This window comes from Populus nigra, chromosome 9 (assembly GCF_951802175.1).
Source record: "Populus nigra chromosome 9, ddPopNigr1.1, whole genome shotgun sequence".
Taxonomy (NCBI): domain Eukaryota; kingdom Viridiplantae; phylum Streptophyta; class Magnoliopsida; order Malpighiales; family Salicaceae; genus Populus; species Populus nigra.
In genome coordinates this window covers 764,718-778,461 of record NC_084860.1, presented here as the reverse complement: position 1 = coordinate 778,461, position 13,744 = coordinate 764,718, and the positions used below count along the sequence as shown (strand labels likewise).

The window sequence follows — 13,744 nt, the reverse complement described above, 5'->3', positions numbered from 1 at the left end:
AGAGACCTCGTCATGATGATTCCAATGCTGCCTATGAAAGTCGCGAACGGATACTAGAGGAAGCATCATGCACCATGTTGTGTCATCAGACTCATCACCTCAACCATGAATTTATGTTTCTCAATTATATTCCTAATCAACCAATTTTTATTTGATTTAGTAACTAATTTTTTGATATATTTTTTTTAAAATTTTAGTCTCTAATTCTTAGATGTTTCTTCAATTTAGACCATATTTTATCTCACCGAGAATAGTTAAGACCTATTTAAGAAGGCAAGATAAGAAAAGAAATGAATGTGATGAATTATCATATCAAATTAGCTCATTCTAATCATGTTAATTTGAATTAATTGAGATTAATCTAATATGGTGTTTTCTTTTTGTTTTAATTCCTAATCTTTTTTTATTTAACTTTATTCTCTGAGGGTTTATTTTTTCACAATTTTTTCTTATCATGTTAGGCAAAGGCTAGAACAATAACACATTAAAATTGTTTTGAGAGCCGATTTGGGTTTTGAAGTGGGCGATCACATCAAAACAGATTAATATTTATTTATTTATGATTAATACATCAATAAATATTAATCATAAATATGGAGAGAGACCATATTTATGATTAATATTTATTTATTTATTTATTAATACAGATTACTTTTGTTAAACAGATCAAGCTTTAGTTAAGCATTTGAGATTTTTTATTGCAACAAAAAAATTAAAAGTTTCCACGTGTTTGTTTTACGTTATCCAGGCCGCAAGAAATTGATAACTACTAATAAAGAGGAGACTGACCTACCTTATCCTAGCTGTATAATCTGTCATCGAATTTTGACCTAATTTAACACATAATTTTCATTAAAAGCCTAACTTAATTGGTTCAGCTTGTGTTTGATAAGAACTCTCAAGGCCGTTGGATAAGACCACTCCACTAATAGCACACAGCATGAGAAATTAACCATGCAATTTCCCATAATCAAAGAGAAATCCAGCTCCTTTAATTTCTTCTCTATAAATACCTCCATAATTCTCTATCCTTCTCCATGCAAAGCATTTATATCTGCAACACTCTCCTAAATCAATACTCACATTATAAAACAAGACGTGAACGCAGATTTCTTTTTAATTTTAACTCGGCTGTGTACTTGGTTAAGAGCCATCAACGCAGATTTCTATTATACTGCATCAGATTATTAGATTTATGGCTCTCATCTGAATTCTGATGGTCTTGTGATTTGGATCAATGTCAAAAACAATAGACCCTCCTTATTCTGGAAGCCACCTGATGTTCTTACATTAAAATGGAATGTTGATGGTTCTTCAAAAGGAAAACAGGGCCCGCAGGTAGAGGAGGGGTATTAAGGGATCATCGGGGGATTGTTAGAGGTATCTTCTCTTATTCAGTGGGCAACAAGGACTCCAATAAAACTGAGCTACTAGCAGTGGTTAAAGCCATTGATCTGTCTTCATCAAAGAATGATTTTGATGGGCTCAATTTCTTGATGGAATCTGACTCTGCTTCAGTGGTCAGTTGGATGAACAATCCCTGCTCTAGACCTTGGAAGTTCCATGAGCTTTTTGTTAAAGTTTCCAGGTTTTCTTCTGGACTAGGTAACATTTCCTTCTGTCACACCTTTCGAGAAGCTAACTCCATTTGCAAAACAAGGGGTGAATAGATTGGTGGATCTTACAGCGTGGACTTGAGCTTATTGGAAGCCTTGAATATAAGTTTCTTCAGCTTGAATTTTCTATAGTTTTGAGCAGGGGTTTGTGTGTGGATTGCTATTCTGTTCAGGATAGCCTCTGGATTCTCTGATGGGAGAAGCTTTAAGATTTTTATTACTAGACTGAAGCTTCGGTTTTTTATAAGCTTTTGTATTCAGTTTTTGATGGTTCCTTTCACGCTGCTTGATTGCTATTCTGTTCAGGATAGCCTCTGGATTCTCTGCCTGTCTTTGGCTTATAATGTATCGCTTATAAAAAAAAAAAAACAAAAAGCCATAAAGTTTCTTAATATATTCTTTTTACAAGCAATACTCGTGTCTTTAGCCGTTGGTCTTTCTGCTACACCATCTGAAGAAGAATTATCCCTTGATTTCACTAATAATGAAGATGAGGAACATGTTGATCTTCCTCGGGCCGAGAAAGAAGAAACAAGTTCAAAATCTCTGAGAGGGAAACCGCTTTCTAGCCCAGACTCGGATTGTCATGATATGTGATGACAGACAGGCTCAACTGTGGAATGTGTCTTTAGAAGTGCAAATATCCGGAGATTTGCTATAATGGTCAGTGTGTGAACCCAATGTCTAACAATAACAAGAGCAAGAAAGGCACTGCATGCATATGATGGCTACTGGAGGCTTACATGGTCGTTAACTTCAGAGCCCGTGGAATTAGTCGAGGTGCGCGCAAGTTGGCCTGGACACCCACGTTAAACTAAAAAAAGAAAGGCACTGCATGTGTGTATGGGTTGTGCAATATCTACCAATGCTAGAGTTGGAAATGTTATAAGTAAATGTTCATTGACACCAGAGTCGGGAACATTATAGGATCGAAGACTAGAAAAGAGAAAAACAAATTCTTAGCAATTTTAGACGAAACCAACAATGCAATTTGTCTCAGGTAGAACATTTAAGAAGTGATAATATCTTCTCTTTCGCATAATCAGTCTCATACCATAAAATATTTATTGACTAGTCAGGGTTCCTAGTAACTATAATACTAGGTGACGACTCCTTGAACTAAACATTTGTTCCTAAAAAACAAGATGCTAGATATATATTCTTTTTCCTTTGAAAATTTTTAATTGGTCACCATAATATCTAGGTGTGACAGAATGATGACTCCACTAGAAAATTATGGGACTAGGCTTTGCCTTTTGTTTGTTAATTGCTAAAAAATGTTTGTTATATTATGTTTATGTGGTTATAACTTTTTACTGTTTTAGCACACATATCTATTGTCATGTATCATTTCAAGAGCACACACCTTAAATTTCGATAGTAGATGGTACGCCAATCTGATATTACTAAGAGTCTCTATCTTCACACTACTTGTAAGCCTCATATTGACTTTTCGAGGACGATCACTAAGCATACAAAAAACTTTTTGAGACTAGATAGTAATCTATCTTTTAATGCACTTAACGACTAGCACCTACCTTCTAAGTTGTATCCTGTGTAATCTCATTATGACAAGCCTAACATGTAGCATCTTGAATTCCAAGACCATTGGGTTGCAAATGGTGTTGGAACCCATTTTTGGATCCCCGCACAAAAAAAGAGAAAATACAAAAAAATCAAAAATATATGTTCGAAAAAACCCAAAAAACAATAAAAGCGAAAAAGGAATGTCAGAACGCTAAGAAAATGGTCAAAAATTGGTTGAGGAGGTTTAAAAATACAAAAATTAAAATTTGAAAATATTTCATTGACTGATGATAGCCCTGTTGACAAAGAAAATTCAATTTGAGGAAGAAACGTCCAAAATCAGATGTTTATGGACTCAATTAAATTTTATTGAAGGTTTAATTGAATTTATGGAGGTTTTAATTGCAAGAAAAATTGATTTTGAAGTTAATTTGGGCTTTAATTGGAAGAAATTAAAGTTCTGGGGTTAAATTATAATTTTTTAGAGTTAATTTGGTCAAATCAAGGGCTTAATTGCATAAATATTGAAGTTTGATAGCCAATTAGGGACTTAATTGAACAAATCCAAAAACCAATGACCAAAATGCAAAAGCGCGCAATTGAAGGCCTGATTTTGAATCTGACGCGTTTTGGCGCTAGTTTCCGTTTAAATAAAACGGTGCTTTTTGGGAAAACGACGCTATTTCATACATTTAAAAAAAAAAGAATAAAAAACAGTGCCGTTTTGAATGGCACCATATGTCTTCTTCTTCCCTTAGACGAGCGAAGCAGGGGAAGAAGAAGATTTTTCTTTCTTTGTCACCACCATCTCTCTCTTCAAAAAGACTCCGACACCACTTGCCCGAAGCTTTCCTCGTGTTAGAGAAGAGGGAGGAGATGTGTTCAATTTTCAAATTTTACAATTTCCCTCATATTTTCTATGCCATTTTGATTAATAATATTAGGCAGTATTTTTACGTTACTAAAAATACAAAATCCAATATGACAATACCTAGTTTTTGTCAAAACTTCCAAAAATACAAAAAAATTTGAAAAAAAAATTATTTTTGTGCATACGGCCAAGTGTCTCAAAGCTAAAAAATCATATTGTGTTTTTTCATAAAATAAAAAAAACAATGTTTTAACATGCATGTTGGATTTAATAATCATTTTATTAAAGTCAAGAGAACATTGGCCAAATTTTAAAAAACAACAAAAAATTTATTTTGTTTGTCTTTTATTATCTGGGGTACGATATTACACGTAATACATATTCTGAATATTAAATTATTTTTTTCAAACGCTAGAACGATCAAGTTTTACCCCATTAAGATAAGAACCTCCTTATAGAGGGGGGCTTTTCTTAAATATTAAACAGACAGAAACAACCATTAGAAACCACAACCAAATCTTAGATTTTATCAGACATTAAAACAATGTAGCTTACCTTAGGTAGGACATATTTGGGCGTTAATACCTTCCTTTTACGCCACCAGTCTCCGTACCCGATCTCTAAGACTAGTTAGAGTTTCTAGTGATTAGAATACTAGATGACGACTTCCTGTCCATATTTTACTGATAAGAGACAAGAATTCCTTGTCTCTCCACAGTTGCCAGATAAACCCCATTTATACATTTTTCCTTGAGGGTGGACGATTGTCGCGACGCCGCACACGTGTGACAAATGGTTGTCACATAAGATATAAAGAGTTTGAGCTGTTACAATTGACAAAACAAACCGACATGAATTGAAAGCTGAAAGGTTTATCAAAAGCTCAAACTTAAAGACAGGACAAGGATCCCCTCGTTGGCATGATGACGACATCAGGTCCCTAAAATCCATGAATAAATGACCATTGCCACCCCATGAAGGGCGAGTCCACATTAAATCTGCATTTTCCTTGTTGATAACATTATTACTTGTGCATGATTGCATAATTTTGTAAACTAGTTTGATATATATAGAATTTGTGTGTCGGCGATTCCATTAGGAAATTCATCGGGGACAATAAACCAATTATTGACGGTTAGTTTGTTAGTGATCCATCGGTAATATTTACCGACGCATTGGTCGACAAAAAAATAATCAGCAAATATTTGTTTTTTGTCGTGAATATATTATGTTAGCTAATCTGCCGATAGGTAACTTTATCGACCGAATTATCAATAGATCTAAAATCCTTGATGAGAAACTCTCCTATGAAAAATCTTCATCAGTAATTTATATGCCAACAAAAATATAGTTTAAATCCATATGAAATATTCCGTCGGTGAAAAATCAATTTTTTTTATTGTGATTTAACTCCAACAATTAATTAATAATAATAAAACTTGAATTTTGACAACTCTGTAATAAAGACTTTTATTTCCTTTATAGCTTATTCCCTTGCAATTTTAACAACTCAATAATAATAATAATAATAATAATAATAATAATAATAATTATAATTATAATTATAATTATAATAATAATTATTATTATTAATTAAAAAAAACATGATTCTTGAAATATCTCAAGAAACAAATTAAGGGAGTTGGTTTTTTTTTTTATTAGTCGTATTAAAGTGTTTAAATTGGAAAGGAAGTTAATTCCTTTATTAAAGAGATAGTAGAGTATTTCTTGATTAATGCCATTCCCTTACTATCATGCAAAATAGCTTTACTTGATAAACTAGCCATTGGAATTTATTCTCTAACTTGTTTCTTACTTCTTGAATTCAATAGCCATCAACTTGTGGAATTTATTTTTACTTCAGAATTAATGTCAAAAGCCATAAAAATTTGGCACCAAAATTTTCTACGCATAAGTGGTCACGCCTCGACATTCCGACTTTCTTCTTCCGATTCGAGTCAAGAGCCATCAACTTGTGGAATTTATTTTCCTAACTTGATTTTTACTTCAGAATTAATGTGAATAGCCATAAAATTTTTGTACTAAACTTTTCTATGCATAACTGGTCATGCCTGGATATTCCGACGTTCTTCTTCCTATTCTGGTCAATAGCCATCAACTTGTGGAATTTATTTTCCTAACTTGATTTTTACTTCAGAATTAATGTCAATAGCCATAAAATTTTGGCACCAAAATTTTCTATGCATAACTGGTCATGCCTTGACATTCCGAATTGGAAGCAGAAAAGTCGGAATGTTAAGGGATGACCAGTTATGCGCAGAAAGTTTTGGTAAAACTTTCTGCGCATAACTGGTCATCCCTTAACATTCCGACTTTTCTGCTTCCAATTCGAGTCAAGAGCCATGAACCTGTGGAATTTATTTTCTAACTTGATTCTTACTTCAGAATGTGAATAGCCATAAAATTCTCTATGCATACTGGTCATGCCCGGACATTCCGACTTTCTGCTTCCGATTTGAATCAAGAGCCATTAGCCATGGAAAATTCAAGTTGCATTTTTCGGACTTGTGTCCATAGAAATTACAATTTTTCAACATGTCTATAAATCCCAGTGTGCTTCGCATTTGACTTCAACAATTAATTAATTATTTTTTTATTTTCACTGTTTGATTGATACGATGCATGACTACATGTCATTTTATTCATTCAGATCAACTTGACCCCCAAGAAATAGATTAGCGATTATAATCAACATCAAGTCTTGCAGATAAAGCCAAAAAAGTCTTCAAGTGGAAACGTTCCGTACCATAGAGACAGTATATAATTGGTGTCCCGTTGATCGTGAACTATCCACATTAATCCTGCAACTTTTTTTTGCTTTTCCCTCATTTGTTCAGATCCTTGAAAAGTTTTATCTTTGCCAGACTCGAAATGGCTGGTGGGAAATATCAAGAATCCTCCTCTTCACGGTTTTCTAATTGTAAACATCAAGTGTTCTTGAGTTTTAGAGGTGAAGACACCCGCAGGAAATTTACCGATCACCTCTACACGGCCCTAGTCCAAGCAGGGATTCACACATTTAGAGATGATGATGAGATTCAGAGAGGACATAATATAGAGTTGGAGATCCAGAAAGCAATACAACAATCAAAAATATCGATAATCGTGTTCTCCATAGACTATGCTCGGTCGAGATGGTGCCTCGATGAACTTGTTATGATCATGGAACGTAAGAGGACTACTAACTCCATAGTTTTGCCGGTATTCTATGATGTGGATCCATCCCAAGTCAGAAATCAAACTGGGAGCTTCGCTGCAGCATTTGTGGAACACGAAAAGCGCTTCAAGGAGGAGATGGAGCGGGTGAATGGGTGGAGGATTGCTTTGAAGGAAGTTGCAGATTTGGGAGGAATGGTTTTAGGAGATGGGTAAGTTATATCTCTTGATGAAACTACACATCGCATAAGATTAGAATGCTGGTTCTGAACTCTTAATTAATTCAGTTTTTGCATTTAAGTATTTAGACGAAGATTGATAATACCACTCCCAATTTAGAGAAACTAAACCACTCCTAATCCGGAGAACATATAAGAAAAATAAAATAAAATACCTAAGATTTCTTCATTGTTTCATGATTTTTTTTTTTCCAAATTTAACCATCAATCATTGACACACAACCTGCTTTAATTTCCTAGCTAAATGTCGTTTATTTCTATTGCTTATAGCTAGAGAGACTACTAATTATCGTACATTGTATTTTACTTTTCCGATGTAGGTATGAGGCACAGTTTGTCCAATCTATTGTGGAGAACGTCTCAAAGACTTTGGATCGAAAAATATTTCATTTGCCTTTACATTTCATTGGTAGAGATTCTGTAATACAATATATCAACTCATGGCTGCAAGATAGGTCCCATAGTGCTGCCATTGCTTTACTCTATGGAATTGGTGGAGTTGGAAAGACTGCCATAGCCAAGAATGTTTATAACCAGAACTTTTATAAATTTGAAGGAAAGAGCTTTCTTTCAAATTTTAGAGAAAGGTCAAAGGAATTCAAGGGTTTAGTTTGCCTACAGAGGCAACTTCTTTCCGACATCCTAAAAAAAAGTGTTGATGAGATAAATGATGTTGATGAAGGAATCTTGAAGATTAAGGATGTAATATGTTGTCGAAGAACTCTTATTGTTCTAGATGACGTTGAGGAAAGGGACCAATTCAATGCAATCGTTGGCATGCAAAATTGGCTTTGTAAAGGAAGTAAAATCATTGTAACGACCAGAAATAAGGGTCTGCTTTCAGCCAATGATGAGGGGGTCAAGTGCAAAGTTGAACCTCTAGATAGCGGAAAATCACTTGAGCTTTTCAGTTGGCATGCCTTTGGACAAGCTTACCCTGTTGAAGGTTTTGTAGAGGACTCTTGGAAAATAGTGAATCATTGTAATGGACTTCCATTGGCCCTTCGTGTTATTGGTTCTTCATTATCTGGTAAAAGTCGAGAAGTATGGGAAAGTGCATTGCATGAAATGGAAGTGATTCCAAATTGTGAAGTTCAAAAGATTCTTCGAATAAGTTACGACTCTCTCGATGATGAATACCAGAAGAACTTATTCCTTGATATTGCTTGTTTCTTCAATGGAATGGATTACAATTATGCTGTTAGGATACTAGATGGGCTCGGTATAGGTGCAAGATTCAGGATTGACAATCTCATCGATAGATGTCTTGTAGAAATTGTTGAAATCAACAGTGATAAAAGGTTGTGGATGCATCAACTCGTAAGAGATATGGGAAGGGAAATTTCTCGTCAAGAATCACCCCAGTGTCAAAGAATATGGCATCACATGGAAGCTTTTACAGTTTTGAAAGAAGCAAGTGTAAGTACCTGTTTTTGTTTTCCTATCTGCATGTAAATATTAAAAGTTCATGCTTTTACTATATTGAAAGAAACTACTGTAAGTACCTCATTTTGTTTATTCTTTTACATTCATTTCTCATATACTTTTAATATTTTTGAACAGGATGCTGAAAAATTGCGTGGCCTTACCATTGATATGCATGCATTAATGGAAGATAATTGTACCAAAGCTATCTGTGGTGATTCAATGGTTCGCCTCAAGCATAACTTCTTTCAACATTATCGTCTTCCTACGTTCCCCTCTCGAGAATGGCTTTCTGACCTTTTCTTCGGGGAACAAGTACAAAGTGGTCAAGCAAGTTTGTTACCCGTCCTCAGCACGGATGCTTTGAGAAAGATGCAAAATGTAAAATTTCTCCAACTAAATTACTTGAAGTTCCATGGAAGTTATGAACACTTCCCTAAGAATTTGGTATGGTTATCCTGGCATGGATTCTCTTTGAGATCCATACCAAACCAATTATGCTTGGAGAAGCTTGTGGTTCTTGATTTATCCAGAAGCAGTCTAGTTGATGCTTGGAAAGGAAAATTGGTATGTATCTAGTCTCTCTGCATAGCTATCTCTCTTATTTTCAATTGATAACAACTAAATTCGGGTGTTTTTGCAGTCTCTTCCAAAATTAAAAATACTTGATCTGCGTCACTCACATGGCCTCATTAGAACCCCAGATTTGTCAGGTCTGCCAAGACTTGAAAATCTAATACTTGAAGACTGCATCCATTTGGCTCAGATTCATGATTCTATTGGAGATTTACATTGTCTCATGATGTTAAATCTGAAGAATTGTAAGAGTCTCGTGGAGCTTCCAGAAGAAGTGAGTAGATTGAATTCACTTCAAGAGCTTTATTTAAATGGTTGCTCAAATCTTGACAGCCTGAATATGGAATTAGAGCATCATCAGGGACACAGGTTGCTTCAAAGTGATGGATTTGTTGCTAGTACATCATACATTTCATCTTTGTCGTTGAAGCTATTGTTTCCCTCTAGGTTTTCAGCAAGGAAAACTTCGAGATTTACATTGCCACACTCCTTGACGAGACTAGATTTAAGTGGAACTCCAATTCGTTTTCTTCCGGAAAGCATTAAGGACCTCAGTCCACTCATAGCCCTGACTTTAAGAAATTGCAAAATGCTTCAGACCCTCCCAGAGCTTCCATCCAATTTGTCTTCGTTAGACGTGTCTAGTAGTTATTCACTGCAAACAGTTCCAAATCTAATCCCTTGGACTGTAGTATATGATTGTGATCAATTAGTTGACATCCAAGATTCGATGAAGCTAGAATTAATCCAAAAGGCTGACTCACACATGTTCAGAATAATGGAAACGGTCAACGCTCAAATACAGCCCTGGATATTTCAGGTCCTCACACACCCGTTTTATTGTATTTCAAATCTACATTTGTGTACTTCTCCTGGAAAATTCTTCCTTTGCTCATTTTATAATGGACATCGTTTTGATGGTACAGGTAACAGTTTTTAAGGGCGTATTCAACGTTGTCGTATCTGATGAAGATGGGATGTTTAAGTTTTATGAGGAGGAAGAAGAGGAGTGGATCATTCAGAAAGAGTTTGTGGGCTGCCTGTCATTCCAAATAGCCTCACCTGCTGCGCACCGGATATATGGTTTTAATCTATTCACAAGGTTTTGTACCACGTCAGAAACCCTTCTCTGTGGTTCTGTTTATCTCGAAATCAGAAACAATACCGGTGGTCGATCCTTGTTTTGTCCCGCCTCTTTCTTTCCTAGTGGCTACAAGCACGGGAATGCTGTACTCCAATCGCTAAGCCACTGGAAATTAGGGGGCGATGATCCTACATTTGATAATGGTGATGACGTGAGTATTTCAGTGGTTCCACTTGATCCAACTATTCAAATAATGATGGTTGGTGTCCTATGGTTGCATGAAGAGGAAGGAAATGGTGATGATGATGATATCCAATCAAAGAATAAAGTTATCACATCCCAAAGTAGTAGCTCATCATACAGGGAAGTTATCACAACCCACAACAGTAGCGATGATGATGATGATGATGATGTACATCTAGCCAATGTAGAAACAGCTTCTCATATTTTTAGGAATTATTCCTGTGCTGCGCGTTATAATCCTGGCAACTTGGAAGTATGTTCGTGGTTATTTGAAAAGAAAGGTGAGAGGGTATTAATAATCTATTATATTTTAAAGCAATTAGATATTTGGTATTATATTTTAAGGCTTTAATAGTCAAGGCTTCCTCACAAATTAAAGTTCATGTCATTATCTAGTCTTTTTTTTATTGTAACCACTGTTGATTAGACTCTGCAAATTTTTTTTTGTTTTTGTCATTTGATATTGATGAGTTTTGTGCTTATTTTTCTCGGTAGGGATATTGGAAGAAAAAGGGAGGCATCTTTGTTTAGCCTCTTGCATGGTTGGTGGCGCTGTAAGAGAGAGGGGTTGATTCTTTCGAATTGCGGAGGAGATCAGCGAGCAACAGATTATCTCGTGACACATTTGTCTTCACTCAGGTCTGTCTTATTGTTTTTACATTTCAACTTATTTTCTTCGATGTGATTGTTTGAAGATTCTTTCAAGGCTTTTTTAGGCTTATTATATAATGAGATATTCTTTTGGATGAGATTATATGAGATTAATACATTTGCCATGGCACGAAATTGTTTATTTTCAGCATTTTTGTGTTTGCTGTTAAAGAAATCATGGTCATTGTCTTTTTGGTGTTGGTTCTTGGTTTTTGTAAGATAGTCTGTTTTAATTATTTGTAAGGCTGTAAAAAAAAAAGAAAAAAAAAGACAAATGTGTAGTTGGGTCGTGTTAATGTTTATGGTTTTCTTGGTTTTAGAAAATATGATTTTATCAAGATAAGTCTTTGAAAAATAAGGTGTGGCTGCCACCTTCCAATCACTAGATTTTCTTTTATGGGATAAAAAAACAGTAAATTACTCCATAGAGTACATGGTAATGATTAACGCGTGTTAAGGGTGTAGTTGTTGGGGTCTCCATTGACAAAGCCACCATGGTGGTGATGAACCTTGGTGGTGAAAGTGTTGCAAGATGATAATGACAACACACAGTAGCCAAGTGACATGGAGGATGGAGAGGGATGGAAAGTTGATGATGGCTTTAGAAAAAAGGCAGAGCTTTATTTGTGGCAGTGTATAGTAGTGCTCGTCAAGTGTTTCATGGCTCTGCTTCTTCTTCATGCTTGCATTGATGTTCAACATTTGTCCTCTAATTTTTCAGGTCTGGTAGCTGCAGTTTTTCTTGCTTGATTTAGAGAGGGGCTGCTGGATTAGTGTTTGAGTGTTGCAGCTTTCCTTCTTCAGTTTTTTTTTTCTTCCCCTGCTTGCTTCCTCATGGGTTCTGTTTCCAATTTTTTTCTCTTTGGTCTTGCTTAATCTGTCTTTGTGGTTTGCTCTTTTTATGAAAGATTGATGACAGCTTCCATTCTTTTTTCCTTTTTCTTTTTTCCAGTTTATTATATCTTTAACAGCTTCCATTCTTCCTTTTGAGATGTTGGTTAGGTTTCTTTGTTGAAGTTGGATCTCTTTAGGCAGATTCGCTTCTGTATTTTTTTTATTTTGCCTTCTTTTTTCCCCTCCCATATGTTTATGCCCAAATTGAGGCATTGTTTGCTGTGTTTTCCCTACAATGTTTGTTTAAATTCAGGAGATGGTTCGTGTTTATATAGATTTTTGTGTAGGAATTTCTTCATCCCTGTCGTGTTAAATAATTTAAGGGTTTCAAACTCTTTATAGTTTATACTTGACGAGATTGTTTGAAGCATGGTCGAAGGAAAATTTCCCACCTGCTACTGTGGGAATATAACAATGGCTTCTGTTACTCAGTAAAAAATAAAAGAGTGAATACCATAAGCATGGGTATTGCTAGAGCTAGGAATTCAATATCAATACTTTTGCTTGAATGTTATTTATGGTTGATGACTTCTTTTTTTTCCCTCTTCACAGTTTGGGTGTTAGATTGGAAGGCAGCAACACACCGGCTTTTTGGATATAGTCGCCTTGATACTCTCGATTCAGTTCATATGGCTGATTTCTATAGTTTTAATCTATGAGCAATTTATATGCAGTAAGTGCAAAGTGTTCTTCAACCAATACTACCAGTAGGCTTTTTTAGCATGAAAACTGTGAAAAAAATAGATATCAGTTTTGGATTGTGCATTAAGTGTAGGCTTAAGCTGAAGCAGACCATGGAAATGTACAGCTTGCAAAGAATCACTTTCTGCAAAAACGAAAGTAGTTCCATTTCATCATCAACTGCACGAAAAGTTTGAAAGAAGTTCGCTGTCATTGAACTCAATCCTGCATTTGAACGTACGGCTCAGGAAGGAACTTAACTGAAGATATCAACGTCTCCAAAGATTACCCCTGCGAAGTGCGGGCATGAAATCTAAGTGTATATATATATATTTATATAAAGGTTCATAAAATTTTCTTCACGTACGGCTCATGAACTTTTTTTCATTCCAACCCGCTGGGGCTAAAAGCCTATCATGGACCCACATTGTTATTGTGTGTGTGTGTATATATATATAAAAAAAACACGATGTTCAAGAATTGTCAGCATATTTTAAAGCATGAAAAGTTTTTTGCTACACAAGTCATAAATCATTTTTTATCCAATAAAATGGTTTAATTTAATATCTGATGAAAAAAACAACGACAACAAATTTATTAAATCCAAAGAGAAAAGGTGATACTTGCAGGGAAAAAAATTACCAAAAAGAAAAAAAATAAAAAAATTGAATAAAAAAAACTCAATATCAAAAGAAAAAATTTAAAAAAATTACAAAATAACAAAAAAATATAATTGAGTTCATTCGAGTTAACATGACAA

At 35.0% G+C, this 13,744-nt stretch overlaps 1 protein-coding gene and 1 long non-coding RNA gene across 2 annotated transcripts; both read left to right on the top strand.

Annotated features, from left to right (window-relative positions):
* The first annotated feature begins 6,879 nt into the window (after window positions 1–6,879).
* On the top strand, window positions 6,880–11,574 carry LOC133703399 (disease resistance protein RPV1-like). Its single transcript, XM_062127883.1, has 6 exons — window positions 6,880–7,403; window positions 7,751–8,849; window positions 8,994–9,422; window positions 9,499–9,829; window positions 10,338–11,039; window positions 11,254–11,574. Exons 1-6 carry the CDS (start codon window positions 6,907–6,909, stop codon window positions 11,328–11,330), a joined length of 3,135 nt encoding a protein of 1,044 aa, XP_061983867.1. The 5' UTR covers window positions 6,880–6,906; the 3' UTR covers window positions 11,331–11,574.
* Window positions 11,575–11,767: 193 nt separating this feature from the next.
* Window positions 11,768–13,464, top strand: LOC133703401 (uncharacterized). The gene is made up of 2 exons (XR_009843882.1): window positions 11,768–12,130; window positions 12,856–13,464. It is a non-coding gene; the product is annotated as an uncharacterized LOC133703401 (long non-coding RNA).
* Window positions 13,465–13,744: the final 280 nt, after the last annotated feature.

What these genes read in the sequence shown, in the direction of transcription:
- LOC133703399 (XM_062127883.1), top strand. Translation starts at nt 6,907, where the DNA reads ATGGCTGGTGGGAAATATCAAGAATCCTCCTCTTCACGGTTTTCTAAT. An exon ending in GGAATGGTTTTAGGAGATGG is followed by an intron (nt 7,404 to 7,750) that starts GTAAGTTATATC and finishes TTTCCGATGTAG; the next exon opens with GTATGAGGCACAGTTTGTCC. An exon ending in AAGTGATGGATTTGTTGCTA is followed by an intron (nt 9,830 to 10,337) that starts GTACATCATACA and finishes ATTTTATAATGG; the next exon opens with ACATCGTTTTGATGGTACAG.